This window comes from Thermobia domestica, chromosome 8 (genome assembly GCF_964235325.1).
Source record: "Thermobia domestica chromosome 8, izTheDome1.hap1.1, whole genome shotgun sequence".
In the NCBI taxonomy this organism is placed as follows: Eukaryota; Metazoa; Arthropoda; class Insecta; order Zygentoma; family Lepismatidae; genus Thermobia; species Thermobia domestica.
In genome coordinates, this window is record NC_137461.1 from 166,748,452 (window position 1) to 166,770,318 (window position 21,867).

A 21,867-nucleotide genomic window follows, 5' to 3' on the forward strand; every position below is an offset into this window, starting at 1 on the left:
AAAAACAATTTTCGCATCAAAGTCTGGTAGGTGACTGTTTGAGTACCGAAAGCAGGTAGAAATCATTTAAACTCTCGTTGAAATCCCAACCACGCTTTATTATTTTTATTTTACTATGTAATAATAAAATATGTATAAGATATTAAACTGACACACAATCATAGTCATACGTCTTGCAAATAAAATCAGAAAAATAAACACACTGCTGAACAAGATTGCACTTATTTAATAAAACACATTTACACGTGACGTTTCGATCTTCCAGCCAAGATCTTCATCCCTTTTTCTATATCAGTGTACGTCTGATGAGGATCTTGACTCGAAGATTGAAACGTCACGTGTAGATGTTTTTTTATTAAATAAGTGCAGTCTTGTTCAGCAGTGTGTTTATTTTTATAAGATATTAATGATTGTGACTTTGCAGCATTGTAGGCAATTACTGAAGATGGAATGAACATCATACACAAGAATGGCTTCCTGAGACGAAATATGTAGTGCTTGAAGATTAAACAAACAAACAAACAAACAAACAAAGAAACAAACAAACAAAAAAAAATGCCGGCGTGCTGGATTAAGATAAAGTAAGTATCCAGCAGTTTATTTTTATGAGGTATGAGGTGGGCGTATTGTAACATGAATTTAGAGTCTTCAATCCTCGGAATGTTTGATGTGGGAGGAAAAGGTATAATTAACAAGGAGAGAATGTGTGAAAAAAATTGGAAAAATAAGAAGGGATGGAAAATAAATGATTGTGGGTATATTTGAGGAAAAATAGGATGAATAGGTACCATTTATGAATCGGAGAGTAAAATTTCCACAGTAAAACTATTGATAAAGATATCAGAACTAGTCGGAAAATATGTGGGGAGGGAGTGGAATTTAGAGCAATTATAAATTCTGAAGCATTTCCTCTTTGAATAGTTTTGTCAGCAACGGTTCAAGTTGCGTCGCTCGCAACTCGACCTAGAATAGGCAAGTTATAGTTGTTCTAAAGAAAGCTGTGACAGTAAAGGAGATCAAGCATTATAAATGCAGAAAATTAAAAAAGATCAGGAGTACAAAAATCACTAAAATGGTGTTAAAACGTTCCCCATCTCAACATTTCATCATTTCCTTCCGTTTCATATGTAGTTCGGACGGTAGTTTAAGACCATATTTCTCACAACGAAAAACAATAGATTCCTTGAGCACGATTAATTGTTCAGCATTTTAGTGCTACAACCTTCCATTTTCTTGCAAGGTTAGTAATAAACCACACAATTGTTGATATAAGACTGTTGCTTCATAAAACGCTCTATTGTCCGAAACAAGGGACTGTTCAGCGTCCCTATGCGAGATACTGCACGCATATCTATCAAGAGCACAAATAACTTAAGTAGGAGACTCGTATCTAAGATAGCTGAAATGAACTGGAGAACTTCAAGAACATGAAATATCTCTGTCGTAGATATAATAGTCTGTTCAGCTTTACAAAATTTACAACAAATAGAACAGCCAAATCAATACTAAATCTCAAAAGGCGGATAAATCTTATTGTTAAAACTGCGTTCCATATGACCATTATATCAGGTATAAAGTACTGATGTTCGTAAATCGGAGTTATCTGTTCGAAATCTAATATGGTGAATGCTGATGATAAATTCATATGAAACAGACGTAGTTTATATTTTATTTAACAAAGGCGACTTATTGAAGAATACATTTGGTTTGAGTTGTTGATTAACCTGTATTAGGTAATTTCGGGATAGCATAGCAGCAAACAAATGAATCATCTTCGGCTCAATAAGGTCATTCCCAAAACAATGGAAATCAGACTTCACAAATAAATTCTAAGTAATAAATGGCATGGCACCTTAATATTGACAACTCTGTATTGCGTAGTTGCTTCAGGAGCGACTATAGTTGAATAACTTCTCTTTTGCGTATAAATTCAGCGTAGATGGTAAGTGTTTTTTGATGTATTCATGCGAGTCAATACCTAAAATGAGTCAGACGTGAGTTCACACATAGGTGATTGCAAGCAGCAATCACTTCCGCCAGTGTTTCCTCAGCCCAAGCTTCGTCCAAATAATCGCCGATTTTTGAATTTGGAACAGTATGGGCGGTAATCTTGCATAAAAGAGACGAAGAACAGCGGTAGAAAAGCAGATCTAATCTAATAATCGGTATTATGTTCCTTCCAGAATCAATGACCACTCATGATGGCTGAAGTTTGATGTTACAAGTTTGATTAACTAACGCAAACGGTATGGCACGTACATTGTAGTTCATATGATGCGTGACATTCTATAATAGGGGTCTTTTACTTCAGATAAATGTAATTTCTCGGTTAACAAGCTAGCGTAGACATCGTGTAATAGATATCCACCAATTTCTTGTCAGTGGCCAATTTATAATCAAGTCTCAGAATGCTGTCCTCAAATTCCGAAAGACGGGAGTAAAGCACTTTGTACGGAATTATATTAGGATGTAACTTCACAGAAGGACAACTTAACATAGTCGTATCATCTCTATAAATTTGTATTAAAAAAAAAAAAAACACACACTACGTAAATTAAATCATGATCTCGCACAACACCGAAATAAAGGCGAGAGCCTCAGCTTCAATCTTGTTGGTTAGCTTGTTCAAATGTTTTCTCCTAAATCAATCTCCTGTTTCATAATGATTTGAAAAATTTCGCACCTACTCAAAATTTTCTTTGACCTTAGTCTCAAAATTCCAAAATTCAAAAGTCATATTTTGGATAAATATATTATTTTCTATTAATTGTTTCTGTAAACTAATAAGTTTTCTCTAAAATAACTTCCTTCTGGTGGACATCATTCACAGATGCTGAGTCTGCTACACCACAACAATAAGACAAAGTTACCAACAAAAGAAGACATTTTGGGGAGCGAGAAGGAAGTGCACGAAACCTAGGATTTGGGTATTTGAAAAGAAACGTTTATATGACTGTAAAGGGATTTTAAAATGTCCTCTGAATTTCCCTTCGCTACTACGAAAATCCTCGAAAGGACAATTGCTAGGATTCACTCAACCAAGTTTAATTTTGTATTTTGTTCATTATCTTTTATTTAAATATTTTTTAACAACATTTTCACTTAAGGAACGTTTTCTATCATCTCCACTTACTAATGACTCAACTTGAACCAAAATCAGGAGAAAAGAATGTAATAAATGCGAAAAATAGTGAAATACAGTATACACGCAAGATTTAATGAGCATGAATGTACAACGCCTGTAAGTGTAACTCAAACGATATAAAGTTTGCTATGGATGACAAGAAACTGTGGACTCATGTTGTATTAAACTATAGCAAGGAATTTCAACAGATAATTACGCTATATTGTTTCAAAAGTCATCCTTAGGATTTATTTTCTCTCCTGGTTTGATCAAATTAAACAGGATTTGCATCATCTATCATCTGGAGTATCATACACTAAATTGACTTACTGTTTCAACTAATATCTTCGACGATGAAACTTGTCAGCGCAGTAGTGTTTCCTCAACTTGGCTACTGCAACTAAGCTTATTCTGATTTCTGATGTTCAATATAAACAATTAGAAAAAGTACAAAAATCCTGAATTTGATTTATTTTCGACTTACATTACAGTGAATACCTCCTCACGCTATTTTTTATAATAAATTCTTATGACTGACGTTAGGAGAAAGAGAAAGTATGTTCAATCTTATCTTTTTCTCTTAATACTGATATTAGAGCCATTTAGCTGCTACATTTTCATATTTATTGGATTTTTACCAAAGAGAGACAAGATAATGGGATAACTTTTAATACCAAGCCACAACCTTACTTCATGTTCCGAATTTTTCACTGTAAATACTACACCGCCTCCGTCAAAATGTAGCGTACCAACAACTGAAAAGAAAAGTGTTCATTCTCTTCTCTTAAACAAAAGTTGAAATAAGAATGCACATGATACGGTACTACTCAGTAGTTAACATTTTATTATGACATATTATTTATGTTAAAATATTTTCCTTTCCTTTTCAAATAGTTTTATTCTTGTATATTTAATTATTTTGAGGTAGAGACTCATATACTTGTATGTATGTGGCTAAGTATTTGCGGAAGGCTATAGAACATCTTCAGAAAGCTGTAGAAGGCTTTTAACTTCCTCAGATAAAAACAAATAATCAACAAATAATAGATATTTTAGTGTGTTTTCATTTACATGTTTATGGTAACAAAATATAGGATTCAAATAATATCGAAAATACTATGGTTTATTGATATTACTGGAAATAATAAATAACACATCGTTGATTACAAACTAAAAACTTAATTTAATTAGTAGTACTTCAATAAGACTTCGTAAATGTTCATGTCCTGAGTTGATGTGACTGAACTACAGAAAACCATCCTAATCTACACAGTACACCTTTACTCTTTTAGTGTCGGTGGTTCCATTCCGGATTATAAATTTTCTAATGACGGAATTGCCTATTGCCAGAAAGGAGTTGCCTATTACCTTAATAAAACTCTTTTAGGCATATAATTATGTAAACGAGGTCTGTAAATAAAGTAATGAGAATTTTTCCAAAGTGACCTTTATAATTTATCTACACTTACACTTGGTTACCTCAAAATAATTTCCATGGGAAGCTACACAGCTATGGTGTCTTTGTTTCTAGTCTTCGTAACAATGATGGAATTGAGAACGCGGGATGGTCTTTAGCTGGTTGGTTACAGCCGCTTCTATGTTCTCCGTTGTCCCAGAATGATAGTTTTTCAGGCTATTTTGACAATCGGAAAAAGAGAGAAGTCACTCTGACTCAAATCACGACGAATACGGAGGATGAGGAACGGAACAATGTTTCATGCCCCAGAAACTCCTCAACCGAAAGCGTTATGCGTTGTAAGAGCATTATCGTGATGTATCGTTCAGGTGCTTGAGATGTCTCACCGCACGTAAGTGATCCGTTCTCGCACTAATTCAAGAAGTTCACAGTAAAAATTTCTGTGGGCTGTCTGCCCTTGAGGCACGAATTCTTTATGAACAATGCTTCTACTGTAAGTGAATGAGATTTTTTTTTTTTTTTTTTTTTTGACTCTTGACTTGCTTACTTGCGCTGTTTTCTGTCGTGGTAATCTGGAAGTGTGCCATTTTGCACTTTGTCGCTTGGTTTCGAGATACTACTCAAAGATTCAAGTCTCATGACATTCTTCAAAAAATCTGAATCATTTTCAGTCTGTCAAAGAGATCATGGCATATGTCTTCCCTACTGTATTTTTGTTCACGAGTGACATTTCTTGGTAACAGTCCCGCAGTTTTCTCATCCCCACTTCATTGATCAAACTCTGCTGAATCGTTGTGTGGTTCAAATTCAGTTCGTCTGCTATTACTCTCACAGTTAACCGACGGTCAGTCCGCACAAGATCTCGAATTTGACATATATTTGCATGATTTGTGAACGCTGCTGGCCTTCTAGACTAGGGCTCATCTTTTACTGATCCCCAGCCTTCGAAAAATGCCTTGAACATCTTAATCTGAGATCCCCACAAACAAGCGTCGTCGTAGTTTAGTTTTTTCCTTCAATATAGGTCGTACTGTATCCAAGTTTGAGTTGAGTTGAGTTGATTTTAGTTTAGCGTCCCTTTCAGCAGCGAGGCTATATGAGACGTGGACCTACTGATTAACGTGGAATCCGAACCACATGAGCTCCCGCCGGGAATCGAACCCGGGTCTCCCACGCCAAAGGCGCGTACGCTAACCGCTTAGCCACGGAGGAGCTCTGTATCCAAGTTTGAAACAGACTTGATGACACATCGTTGCTCGTTCATCAACATTGCTTTGTTCATTCATCTTCGTGACGCGGCATAACTGACTAATCTCCCACTTCAACTTTTAACATGACGAACTCGTCACTCACACTTGGACATGAAATGTTGATGCGTGAGCGTTATTTGGAGTGGGGTGGAGGAGGCGGCGCGAACTCATGAATTCCGACTACGGTCTCGTTACTTTATTTACAGATCTTGTACATAAAAAGGTTGCCCCAAAACAACTGTTAGTAGCGCGCTTATTTCCAAACAACGCCACGAGACGCCCGAGTTTGTCCAAATGTGCCCAGCCCGAAAAAAAACCGGTGTTTTTTTTCGGGTTGGACCCACCTGAAAAAACCCACTTTAAAACCCACCTGGGTTTTTGAGCTTTTTGTAAGTATATTGTTGGTACAACTAAGTTGATTACATTGAAAGTGATTTTTATCAGATTTTGGTCTTTCCTTGGGCGAATTAGATGCTTTCGCGTTAAGGTATACAACACCTTTCAACATTTATTTATTTATTTATTGAATAAATTCCCAGATACAGCATAATTGTGCCATTTTACACAGGGAAATGTCAACAAGCGGGAAAAAAAGAAAAAGAATTTAAAAAATAAACAACAGTAATTAAAAAAAATAAACAACAACAGTAACATCAATAGTATTAACAAAGAGTGCACAAGTAATATTATTTAGCCAGCACGCGTTTTATTGTTCTTTCAAACACCGGGTAGCTCGAAAAAAATGTTCACCTCACTTGTTAGATTATTATAATAATTGAGTTCTCGGTGAAAAAGAGACCTCTGTATAATTGTCAACCTAGGGCGTGCAAGATGGAATAGGTGGGTATTCCGGGTTTTGCGGGAAGGGACATGTAAGGATAGTTGTTGAATTAGGGTTTCTGATCTTAGGTTCCCATTTACAATCTTATGAAGAAACTTCAAATCAGAGTTATTTCTGCGTACTTCCGGCGTCTGGATATTAAGATATCGCAAAATTTCCTCCTTAGGTAATATTCGAAGTGCGGGAACACGAAAACGTACTATTGCAATAAAGAAATTGAGAACAGACTCAAGTCTAGAGAGATGTGTAGGTGCGGCCATGGCTCATATGGGAGAGCAGTATTCGATCTTGGGTGCTATTAGAGTTTTATAGAATGTTGTTAATGATGCCACAGTACGTAGTTCAGTGAATTGGTAAAGAAGCCCCAGCATACGCATTGATTTCTTAACTATTGAGGAGATGTGGTCAGAGAACGAGAGTTTCGAATCAAAGATGACACCAAGATCATTATGACTAGCAGAATGTGTTATAGGGGAATCGTTAATATGGTATTTGGAGGGAACAGGAGACTTTTTCAGAGTAATTGTAATACCGTTACATTTTTCACTGTTAAGTTTCAATTGCCACATTTTACACCAGTCTACAAGATAATTTATGTCTTCCTGTAGGGCAATTGTGTCATGGAAACATGATATTTCTCTATATAATTTGTAATCGTCAGCAAAAAGCAAAAGGCCACTAGGATTAACTGATAGGTGAGAGTAGAGATCGTCCATATACAGGACAAATAGCAGGGGCCCTAGTACGCTTCCCTGAGGCACCCCCGAGATCACAGGTTGGGGGTTAGAAGTCACCCCTGAAATAACAACTTTCTGTTTACGGCCCTTTACATAAGACCTTTATAAAGTTATGAATGAATAAGAAACCCTAGCTTAAGATAAATATAGAGCAAATTAATGTATGGATTATGCTTATGGCCTGTTTGAAGTAAAATATGCAATTTTATGTTTTAGAAAATACTTTCCGTGAATAGTGTACTTGCCGACTTGGCGACGCCGAGGGACGTTATTCCTCAAAATGAAAATGAAATGAAATCTTTAAGTTTTACGTCCCATGGTTATGCCGGTTAGACTAAAGAAGACGGTGAAGATGAGAAATGAATGAAATGGTGGAATGAAGAGTGGGAGGAAACGGGAGAACCCCGAGAAAACCCACGAGCACGGTGTTTGTCCACCACAAAATCCACACGGCGCGAGCTGGGATCGAACCAGGGACCCCAAGCACCGGAAGTGAACGCTCTACCACTGAGCCACCGCGCCCCCTATGTTATTCCTCAAATGTTTGACGGGTTTAAGGCCATAGGTGCCGGTACTACCAATAGATATATAGTGCATTAGTAAAACTATTAGTATTATTTTTTTTTATTACTTTGATGGTAACAGAAATATTCTTCAGTAAAATTTCGTTTTCCAACAACAGTTTAATTCAGTTATTTGTTGCTACTCTTCAAATAAGCATGCTGTAGAATCAACACCAGCAATAACGTAAAAATTATCGTCAAATTTAAAAGCTTAATGTTCGGAGATCCGAAGACTAAGTAACGCTTACTATTTCAAGTGCCCAATTCAAAATTCCCTACTAGTTGAAATTTCGATGTACAGGGTGGTCCGAAGGTGGGCTTACCCCCCTTTAGTTTCAACAGTATAGTGTTATTTATGGTAGAATGTCTGTACACAGTAAGAGTCATTTTCCAGTTTCTTCCAGTTGAAACAGCAACAACTCATTAAGCATCTCCCGGTAAGAATGTCCATTAACATCCTAAAACCGTCAGAAAACGCCAATTAGTGGTACGCCTACTTCCGGACCACACTGTACAGTAAAGAAAGCTGCATTTTCGAAAAAAAAAAAAAAAAAAAAAAACATCGTGAAAGGAGGACTCGGGAAATTCCCGCAATTTAACGCACAAAGCATCGGAAGTGATTACTTCAACAATAAAACCATTTATTTTACGCTGGAAAATATTTAATTCCATTTAAGACATTTTGAATGAAATAATACTTTATAAAATATAAATTATATCTTTAATTGTTTTAAATTAATTTTCTGGCAAGAACCGTCTTGCAACAAGTGCTCGAGAAATTCCCGTAATTGAACGCACAAAGTATCGGAAGTGAACTTCAACAAAACATTTGGCGAATATCACTGAAGCTTCTGGCATGATTCGATCTACATTTGTTCCTTCGTCCTTTAGATCATTAGACGAATATTTCACTTCCATCAGTTCTGACCCTTCCCCCCCACTTGGAGTTTATCCGCCCCTGGTGTACTACACATACTACAGGGTACCACTTTCAGTCTTTTAAGTTGACATTTTCAGAGTAAAAGCACGAGATACTCTAAATTACCTGTATCTATCTTGACGGCGATCCAACGTAAAATTTCAAAATGGCGGCCATTTTTCAAAATAACTGTTATCCACGCTACAGGGTGCAATTATGGGACTTTTAAGTTGCAATTTTGAGAGTAGAAGAACGAGACATTCTAAATTGGCAGTATAGGTTTTCTCGGCGATTCAATGTAAAATTTCAAAATGGCGGCCATTCTTTTTAAAACAGCAGTGAATAGAAAATTGTTGCAAGTTGTGACAATGATAATCTTAAAATATAAATCACATTTTAACACTTTTACCCCAAAGACATTGAAATATTTCGAAAAAAAACCATATGGGCCCAGGTGGGTTGGGCTTTTTCGGAAAAAAAAAAAACTGTTTTTTCAAACCCTGCGAGGCGCCCCACCAATGATATAGGCATATACAGGGTGGTCCAAAAGTGCAGAAACAACCTAGTACGAGGTAAACGATGTAAAACAGTACTAACAATGAGGTAGGTGCGGAATATGAATGGGGAAATGTTTGAGAACACATTATTATGGTGTACACCATCTTGAATTGCTTTAAATGGAAAGCATAGCATATAGTATGTCATTTTAATAGTAACTTTACGTAGAAACTAAATGGCACTGTTATTTTTACTATAGCGCTAACCATTACGAAGTTATGACTCTTCCTTTGTTTGCATCCTTACAGGTGACTTACTAACAGAATGGCTTTGATGCATGCAGAGCGGACTGAAATTGTGCTGATTCCTGGAGAACGAAGCACCTTGATTAGCTAATGAGCTGAATCACACTGACGACTCAAATTTTGATATATAATAATAAAAACAACAGCAATATCTCGTATTACCAAGACTACTTTAAATAAAATTAATTTTATGGCTCAACTGGCATCATTATTAAAAAATAATAATTAAAACATGAACTTAATTACAGTTGAAAATAAGAAAAAATAATAAAAATAATAAAAAATAATAAAAATGAAAAAAATTAATTCCGCTACTGCACAACAAACAAGATCAATAATGACAGGCGTACCCATATAAGTAATATTTGCATGAATCTAACTAAAACAAATTACAAACAATGCAAAACCACGCTCTGGATTTCTATCATTCTATTTCCAGATTCCTAAATACTTTTTAAACTTCCAAACTTTCGACTCTTCTCGGACTTATCAAGGGAAGAGCTGTGCTGTACGGAAGTTGTCAAGAACGTCAACGTTCAACGGATAAACAGGATGCAAATTAAAATATGGCGGAGTCAATTTGTGCGCCTTTCTTGTTCCTTGTTGGAAAGTTGTCGTGTCATGTTATGATTTTTATTGGTAAGTCCGTTCCACTTTTACTCCTTGATGTTTCTATTCTTTTTCTTCCTGTTTTTAACCTCCGTGACCAACACTCCAGGGGAGAGTCGAAAGCTTGGAAGCTTAAAGGAAATTAAGGAATTACAAAAATCTGTACGCAGAATGACAAAACAAATTACTTGTGAATTATATCTTCGTATAGTGATGTAATCATCTAATTCAGGAATGTTGTTGATCTTTGTATGACCTGTCAAATCTTCGTTAGCATCTGACTTAAAAACACAAAAGATAACACAAAGGAGAGAAGAAGAAACTCTTAGAAGTTCTAGGCTCTTGGAAAAGTTACACTCCATTCACGAAATATGTTATTTACTATTATATTTTTGTATATTTTTATGTATTATATATATATATGTATGTAAGTGGTGATATCGACTTGTAGTCTTTGATGGCAAATACATTTCTTAATAGAAACTTATTAATTTCAGATATTGGAGAAAAATGACAATAGAGACAAGAAGAAAAAGACGACAATTTCAATGACACAGAAGACTCTCATACATTTCTTTTAAATGCACTAGAAGATTCTATTCTCCAAATAGAACACGGTCCATCATTTAAAAATTTAGCAGAACTGAAAGAAGATTTATATGCAGATGTTATCTCAGTATTAGAAGGTAATGGACCTATAAAGACATTCGCACTACGATCAGCAAAACATTTTCGTCTAAAAGACAACTTGCTATATCACACCTACAAACATCAAGAAATAGGACTCCTTTATCTACTGCGTAATACATAAATCTCTGGCAGACCAGTGGTTCGAATTGAAAAATAAAAACCTAACAGCTCGACACTATGGATTTACCAAGACTTATAAAACAATCTTGTACAAATACTGTAAGCCAAACATGAAATCTTTTCTCGCCTTTACCGGTAAAATTAAAACATAAAACGCCTGCAACAGAAGCCGCAAGCGGAATTACCACATCATGCCATCGATTTCATTGGCGATAAATGGCAATTTAGCACATTTGATTCAACTGGAAGAGTATTCAGCAAATCACAGTCGCCATACTGTCTATAAGCAACTTCCTGGAAACCAATGCCTAGTAGAGCATTGCATGGATACAGGTGATTTTAAGAGGAAAACTACGGCTTCTTTTCTCTTAAAAATTTATAATACGGCATTTATTATTAAATGTTACGAAATAAGGACGCTACAATGTCACAAACACTCAGACTTTGGGAGATTCTACAGAAATAATAACGCAAGTGAGGTGGATGGGGCAACGCACTTTCATAGTTCCTTATCATTCAATATTGATCATGATGTGACGCATTTTGAATAAATAAGAATAAAGTTATAAGAAACTGAAAATTTAACTTTTTTCAAAACACTTTTGAAAAAGTGATAAGATAAATATCACATCCAATCACGCAAATTGCTTTCAAAAGATGTAAAGATCATAATGGAGATTTATAGCAATTCGATATTTTAAATCGGATATATTAAAAAATGAGTAGAGATTGCTATATATTGCTTAAAACAACGTATTTGTTAGAAATTTTAATGGTTGTTTCTTTCTTTTCCTTCTATAATATTACAACAATACTTTTTGGTAGTGTAATTACAAGTTGTTGCAATTACACAACTTTCAGCAGTGTTGTGAACTTTAGCAATGCTTATCGTATCTTTGGAACTGTTTGAGATATTAAATTGATGTAAAAGGCAATTATGATCTTTACGTCTATTGAAAACAATTTACGTGATTGGAAGTTGTATTTATCTAAGCACTTTTTCAAAATAGTCTTTTTTTTTTTTATGTCAAATTTTCAATCATTTCTAAATCTATTCCTTATTAGAAATATGTCTTATAGTTTGTGACACTGTATTGTTCTTAATTGGTAACACTAAATAATGACAGTAAAATTGTGAGTTTTTGTTTAAGATGTAGATTTAAAATATGTGATAATCTGACGTAGTGCGATTTGAATGGGATGACAACACTTAATTTGGTGGTACTGCAAAGTATGTCAAACAATTTTCGCCTGCCGATATTCACATCATTCAAAATTTTAGTGTTTCCCACCTATTAGTTTAAAGTCCGTCCTTGCGTGGTGCAATACCTTTAACACAGTGTCATGTGAGTTTAATTTAACTCACTAGTTTTAAGCCCGAGGCCTCATGAACCAAATAGAACTCAAACGTATCTTTAATTTAGAAGCCGCGTAATGTACAGGCGACTCAAATTACCATTTCCCGAAAACCTCAAGTTGTTTCACTGAAGTAGAAAAGGTACGGGTACGTTTTGTTCTCTAAGTTTCGTAATAAAACACTGTGTCCTTAGGAAGATTTTCTTTTTTCTTTTTTTTCGCTAGTACGGCGGACAACATCTTAAGGAATATCAGATATATATTCAAAGTACAAGAGGCAGCATATCTGATACTTTGAATACATATCTGATATTCCTTAAAGTAGCTGCAAAATTCAAGACGGATGAAAACAGTTACTACGTTTATACTGTGGGATAGGGAGATAGAGCTTGTGGAAATGCTGTACTTGCTAGACCGCCCAAGGAATTTATTCTTAGAGACTAAAGAGATACGTCATGGTATTTACAAATCAGATACAGCCAATGGCTTCCATCCATTAGGAGTTTCAAACAGATCAGAGGTGTGAATATATCGGACGACTATATACGGAGCCCCATCATTTGGAAGTTTCAACAGGGTAGTCATATTTAATTCCCTGCATCATTAAGATCATTTCAGAGAAGCGTCTCCGGTGGAGTTTACAGTATCGGACCAGGAAAGTAGAAATTAGTTCTTAGAAATAACACATCAAATTTTGCATATTTTTGCTCCGATGGACGTGTGCAAATAGTGTCTCGCTTAAGAATGACTAGTGGTAGAATGTATCCTACAGCTCATAAAATGTAGTAGTGTTGTAATAGTAGTATGGGGGTAGCTTCACTTGTCCTGTATGACGTTTAACAATTAGTTGTTATTCGCATAAAGCATTGACGCCTTTTTGCAACAGATAGCTCTAGTTCATTTTTGGAAGTATTTCAATCATCCGTTTGTGTGTTACTGCTAAGTAATTTGACAGCGGATAGTTGTAGTTATATTCTAAAAGAAAATCGATGATTTGGCTGAGTTTTGCAGAGCTTACAAGTTGAAGGTGGAGACTATAACATGAGTGCTAACGATGGTGCTGGAGATTTGATCTCAACGACCACCTCAGTTAGGAAGGCTCACCGAGATTGATGACAAAATAAAGGAATTGACTGACTACATTACACAACAGACAAGATTATAGAAACATTGAACATCAATCATTCAAGCGTTCACAACCACCTGAAGAAACTGAGGTACGTAAAAGCAAGCCTCATGTTTGGGTTTCGCATGAACTCAAAAGTTCATTTGATGAAGCGTATAAACAATTGCGATATGCTTATTAAACTTAAGGAAAACGATCCTTTTTCTGAAGCGACTGACAAGAAGAGGATTGTTGACAACAATCTGGTGTGCAAACGGTCTTGGAACAGACAAGATGATTCATCTCAAACAACAATGAAAGCAGTCATCAGAGGATTTATTTTAATTTTTAATGTGGTAGGTCTATAAAGGTGTGTATTTCGGGCTGCTCCCAACGAATCAAATAATTTATTCGAATGTGTACTGCCGGCAATTGGATAGCTGAAACAAATATATCATTCAAAAACGTCCAAACCTCGCTAATCATAAAGGAATTGCGTTCCATCATGACAACGCGAAACCACATCAAAGTTTGATTACTCGTAAAAATTACTGAGCTTGAAGTAGATGTTGCTACACCCACCACATTTTTTGCCTGACCTTGCACAATCAAACTTCCACTTGTTTCGTTATCTTCAAATCTCATTGCCTGTATAACTTCAAATTCATACGGGATTGTAAATCACACGTTGCCGATACAGACAGTTCCCTCAACGAACAAGTACAATTACGAAGCTCACGGAAATATGGCGAAAAAGTTATAGAATAAAATGTCCAATGTATCATTGATTCATGTTTTGTTCTTTATATAAATAAATGGCCTTAAAAAAAATCGTCCTGACTTTTCCGACAACCCAATATTTTGGCAAACTGACAGCAAAGATCTCTAAAATTGTTCTTAATAAAACGCAAAGATCTCTAAAACTGTTCTTAATAAAACGCACCAACCTTGTCAAGATTTTAAGATATAGGTCTACAACATTTTGAATACAATTTCGCATTGTAGAAACTATCGATGGCGCAACCAGCTTATTTACTGTGGTAGGAATCACGGAACATAGGTCTTGCAGTCTTTCGCCAAATTGTTAAAAATATCTCTTACAGCGTAGTAACATCACAGGGGATCTCCAGGAATGTCAGAATAAACGCACAAATAATTAAGGTAAATTATGTATTTTTCGCAGATTTTGAGAGCTTACAAGTGACCATTTGTGAGTCTTCTTTGAATACACTTTAATTTTTTGTGCTACTATAATTATATATATATATATAAGTTAGCATTAATCAATGCATATTTAGTTGTAAGTTGTAATAAACCCTTAAGCTTAAGTAGTATTTTTTTCTGTTACTTTTAGTAATAGGTGCGGAATTTCATTTAATTAAGTAAATAAAGATTATGGAAGGGTAAAGATCAAGATAAAGCGTAATAGAATGAGATTCAATACCATGACATTTAAGAAATTGCCGGTTCTTCTCACAAGACCATCCTTCCACTATCAAAATTTATGTGTTCTTCTCATCAACTCCTTAGACTACAGAGCATAACTATCGAGCATCCAACTAAAATATGAAATAACAAGACAGACAGAAATGAAATCTGCTCTTTTCTCATGTATACTACACATATGAAGTGAATTACCTTGGCATTAATATCCTTTAACTCTTCTGCTATAGTGTCCCAGACGTGCTTCCTTTTCGTTGCATTTGAAAAATCACTTAGATGTCTTTCATAACTTTCAATAAGAGCCATTGTTTCTTTAGAACTCCACATCATGAAGGAACCTGGATAATGTATATATAAACAATTAATAAGAAACAGGATATGCAAGAGATTACAGACGTGGACAATTATTAGCAATTTTTTGAAATTCATGCAACTTTGTTCATTTGTTGTATTTTCTAAATTTTGTTGAAGAGAGTTAGTCATTTGTGAGACACCACATGACAATGTTATCACTGGGGCTCGGAAGCTGCGGGAAAATCTGTTTTACGAGTGCCCGAAGACGAGGCTTAACATAATATATGTTCATTTTCGGTCATTGTAGGACAGAAAATGGTAGGACTAGGAAAGGAGCAACAAATCTCTTTGCCCAGGTGAAAATTTTGCCTTTAGCTGCTCCTGTAAAAGGCCAAATAAAAATGTATTTTTGTACGTCTTGCTGCTTAAGGCTGCCGAATTCACGTTCGGCGGGAAAGTAATTTTGATCTTTACCTACAATTTAAAGCATAAAATATTTAATTCTTTCTTTTTAATTATGTGCCAAATGATAAAGGAGCCATAGATGCACACACTTGACAGACAGACAGACAGACAGACAGACAGACAGACATACAGACAGACAGACAGACAGACAGACATACATACATACATACATACATACATACATACATACATACATACATACATACATACATACATACATACATACATACATACATACATACATACATACATACATACATACATACATACATACATACATACATACATACATACATACATACATACATACATACATACATACATACATACATACATACATACATACATACATACATACATACATACATACATACATACATACATACATACATACATACATACATACATACATACATACATACATACATACATACATACATACATACATACATACATACATACATACATACATACATACATACATACATACATACATACATACATACATACATACATACATACATACATACATACATACATACATACATACATACATACATACATACATACATACATACATACATACATACATACATACATACATACATACATACATACATACATACATACATACATACATACATACATACATACATACATACATACATACATACATACATACATACATACATACATACATACATACATACATACATACATACATACATACATACATACATACATACATACATACATACATACATACATACATACATACATACATACATACATACATACATACATACATACATACATACATACATACATACATACATACATACATACATACATACATACATACATACATACATACATACATACATACATACATACATACATACATACATACATACATACATACATACATACATACATACATACATACATACATACATACATACATACATACATACATACATACATACATACATACATACATACATACATACATACATACATACATACATACATACATACATACATACATACATACATACATACATACATACATACATACATACATACATACATACATACATACATACATACATACATACATACATACATACATACATACATACATACATACATACATACATACATACATACATACATACATACATACATACATACATACATACATACATACATACATACATACATACATACATACATACATACATACATACATACATACATACATACATACATACATACATACATACATACATACATACATACATACATACATACATACATACATACATACATACATACATACATACATACATACATACATACATACATACATACATACATACATACATACATACATACATACATACATACATACATACATACATACATACATACATACATACATACATACATACATACATACATACATACATACATACATACATACATACATACATACATACATACATACATACATACATACATACATACATACATACATACATACATACATACATACATACATACATACATACATACATACATACATACATACATACATACATACATACATACATACATACATACATACATACATACATACATACATACATACATACATACATACATACATACATACATACATACATACATACATACATACATACATACATACATACATACATACATACATACATACATACATACATACATACATACATACATACATACATACATACATACATACATACATACATACATACATACATACATACATACATACATACATACATACATACATACATACATACATACATACATACATACATACATACATACATACATACATACATACATACATACATACATACATACATACATACATACATACATACATACATACATACATACATACATACATACATACATACATACATACATACATACATACATACATACATACATACATACATACATACATACATACATACATACATACATACATACATACATACATACATACATACATACATACATACATACATACATACATACATACATCTATCTATCTATCTATCTATCTATCTATCTATCTATCTATCTATCTATCTATCTATCTATCTATCTATCTATCTATCTATCTATCTATATATATATATATATATATATATATATACAGGGTGTAAAGAAAGGTTGTTTACAACGCTTGGGAGGTGGTTCTACAGATGAAAACAAGTAAAAATGTCTATGTAACACAATGTCCATCTCGGCCTCCTAACCGAGTTACGGACGTCCAAAAGGGTGGGAAAATGAACTTTGAAGGCTAATTCTGGCAAAACGACAAGAGATAGAAGAGCGGTGTTAGGCGGTCCACACAGACTCTCAACATGGACTATCAAAAGATACTAAGATTAGATGTGTACAAGGCGAGCGCAAGGGATTCCCCAAAGGATGCGAAGCATGCCGCGGACGTTATGAGGGCAAAGTAAGGTGAGAGAATGTATGTGAAGTGTGCATGCATACAGAAACGAATAGCTGAAGTGTGTATGCGTATGCAAGATGGCAGGAGAAGTGCATGGTTGCATAACCGTACAGGAAAGAAGCGCAATTTCGACAGGTTTATTCAAAGCATGTGTTCGAGAAAGCAGAAAGGGCAGTCCGACAGTGGGGTAGGGACATACAGCGCTCTACATAGGGTCGACAGTTGTGTAATTAAAAAGCGCTAATACGGAGATGATGCAACGTTCACGATAGAGGAATCGAAAGCGGTTCCGGTGATAGTACTCGTAGAAGATAAGCTACAGCTGATTACTACAATTGCAATACAATAAAAAAAAAAAAAAAAAATTGAGTAAAGAGATTCACACAGTACGGTAAGATGCGGAGGCACAGCAAAAGTTTGAACTGGCATCCAAGATTCAACGTGTGATTCTGCGCATGGAGAGTGAAAGGGCAATTCAATACGCATTTAATAATAATAATAATAAGAAGAAGAAGAAGGAGGAGGAGGAGGAGGAGGAGAAGAAGAAGATGGCGAGGAATACGAATAAAACTAATGTATTATTGTATTAGTATTTAGTATTAGTGTTAGTATTAGCACCGTCACTACCAGCATTGTACTAGCTATCTGTTGTCTCAAATGGACCTACATCAAACTACAATGACCTCCCTAAATATTACAGATGCATATGTAGAATATGTCATGTGCCTCTCAATGTTCTTTGCGCATGCGTAGGAAGATTCATCGAGACACTCAGCGTGTGTGTTGAAACTCTCCTCCATAAGCAGTATTGCACAAGTGACAGCGGTTAATAACAGACTGCCTGGACAGATAGCCAAATACTTCCGGTGTATCGGTAATTCGCGTCGCAGCAATCGAAATGCAAGCCACGAGTTCTTCGGCTGTTTGCACAGGTGTTTCATAGACAATCCGTTTCATTTCACCCCAGAGAAAGAAGTCCATGGGTGTGAGATCTGGCGAGCGAGGTGGCCATAATACTGGATCACCCATACCAAGCCATCGATTACCGAAAGTTTCATGCAGGAATATTCGTACATGTTGGTCGAAATGGGCAGGCGCGCCGCCATGTTGGAACCAGAGCCGCTGTCTCAATGAAAAGGGTAGATTCTCGAGAAGTAGAGGTAAGACCTCACGCAAAATGGTAAGATAATTGCCACCAGTCAGACGATTAGGTAAGATGTACGGTCCAATCAGGTAGTAATGTATGATGCCACACCAGACATTCACAGCAAACCTGTGCTGATGCTGCTGCACAAGGGTTGCGTGAGGATTAGACTCAGCCCATACATGACTGTTGTGGCCGTTTAGTACGCCTGCTCTGGTGAATATACACTCGTCCGTCCATAAAATAACTGTTGGGAAGTCTGGCTCAGCAATAGTGCGCTGCAGAAACCACTGGCAGAAGTCCACACGCGGTTGAAAGTCTGCAGGGGATAAATCATAAACCTTTTGAAACTTAAAAGGGTGCATTCGTTCCTCGTGCACAACATGCCACACAGTCGTATGACTTGTGTTTAGCGCCGGACCTACGGAGCGCGTGCTGGTTTCAGGATGAGACGTAAATGCTTCCAGCACGTTTTCCTCAAATGCAACATTTAGTACACTTCGATTTCGTCCTACTTCTTGTCGGGGTTTTTGTAGTGATCCTGTGTCCCGAAGTCGGCGATCGATGGTTTGAAAGAAGACGTGCGACGGTAATCTTCTATTCGGGAACCGTTCTTCATACAGACACCTTGCCTCCCGGCTGTTACTTCTCGCCTCGCCATATATGAGATGCATATCAGCAAGCTCAGTAAAAGAGTAGTCCGCCATTCTATCAGTTGCACTGTCGTTCACGGTTCTGGGAGTACCACAATGATAAGTGGTAAAACTATTTAAATGATTATTGTTTCTATTGTTTCTACTATCATTCACGTGCGAGTTATCGGTTGCCCAATTCTATACACTGAGGTCCTTATACACTTTACGCGAACACTCATACACGCACACAAGCACTCACACAGAAGCACCAAAATAGCATTTACTCGATGGCATCAATTATCAATGCTGCTCCAACTAGTTGTGGAATTCAGTTACGAGCCCTGTGCATTAGATACGCCACCTAATGTCAAACCAGAGACAGAGCCACACATGTTGCTTAGTGAAAGAAGAAACTACGTCACTTGCAGCCCGGGGACGCAATTTCGTATTGAATCATGCAGAAACTTACACACATACGGATCCTGTCATTCATAGCGGTGTTTGTGTAGAGCAAAATTAACGAGTGATAAGTTTTTTTTTTTTTTTTTCAGAAGTGCTGTAATTACGTATGAATCTACAAATATATTACTGGTTACACATGTGAAGATAGTTTGTTTTTCTTTTTTTTTCTGAGCTCCGCAAACGAAACTGAGCTCCTAAACTCATCTTTGCGTTGCATGAACGTTGAACAGCTTTGGTGTGTAGTAAATCTGGATGATTTCTCATGGTGTGGATAAAATAGATGAATGCAAAATCAGCGCTAATGTCTTCATGTTGAATTAATTTCCTTCCAGTGTTTTACCTTAAAAGGCTCGATACTTAAGCATAGAGTTCTGCTATTTCACTTAAGGCCCTTCTAAACGCTCCCCACAACTTTTCCCCCCGATTTATGAAATTCGTATGAAAACTGAATAAAATATTCAGGTTTTGGAAAGTGGGCCACATTGTAGTTATGGTACTTATAAACTAAGAAACGATTCAAATAACATTTGAGACATTTGATAGGACAGCCTATGACAACCATTTAGCTGCCCTCAAAGGTATCGAATATCTTTTCTGGAAATCAATTATTTAAGATCACTTCATAGAGTTCCATGATCACTGTGTGGCCGAATTTTCAAAATTCGACTACTTTCTTTCGTTTTCCCAAAATTTTCAAAAACCGAGAAACGTTGTGGTGAGCGTTTAGAGGAGCCTTATTCAGCAATGGGATGTCCTTAAATTCCACAGTAACCTTGTCATGCCGTGGATAAAACCTAGAATAATTGATTTGCAGTGTATCAAATTATGTTAATAAATAGTGAACATCTGGCTAGACGTGACGCTTAAGAAACGCGACCACACTTAAGCAATAGTCTGTCGGTTATAAAGAACTCTGCTTCTTCCTTTCGTAATGACAGGCAAGGTTGCTAGATTTCCAATACTCCTCAGAAAGATATTCTTAAATCACCTGACAACTTTTCGCTTTAGAGGTGTTTTACTGTTTCATAAAACAGTGGGCGCTGTCGGTTGCCCGACGCGTCAAGTACGCGAGAGGATAATTTATTATTATTATTTAAATGCTCATCGAATTGCCCTTTCACCCACATGTTCAATCCCGGATGCCAGTTCCCACTGCTGCTGTGTCTCGGCATCTTGCCCTACTGTGTGAATCTCTTTGCAGGTAAATTCCACCTGAAGAACACTCCATTTGTGTGGATAATTTTGTCGAAACAAGAAGTAGTTTAAAATTGTGCAGTCTCGCAATATCTTTTATACTTCTATCTACAGTTTGAAAAGCTTAGTCACTAAATAAAACTTGCTTTAATAATAAGAGACAAGTAGAACCACT

At 35.6% G+C, this 21,867-nt stretch overlaps 1 protein-coding gene across 1 annotated transcript in view; it reads right to left on the reverse strand.

The window, feature by feature from the left end:
* Window positions 1-21,867, reverse strand: part of LOC145693340 (uncharacterized) — a 64,178-nt gene that overhangs the window by 2,041 nt on the left and 40,270 nt on the right. The window contains exon 3 of the mRNA XM_081769238.1: window positions 15,173-15,315. Within this exon, the coding sequence (XP_081625364.1) occupies window positions 15,173-15,315 (143 nt within the window). The remainder of the gene's footprint in view (window positions 1-15,172; window positions 15,316-21,867) is intronic.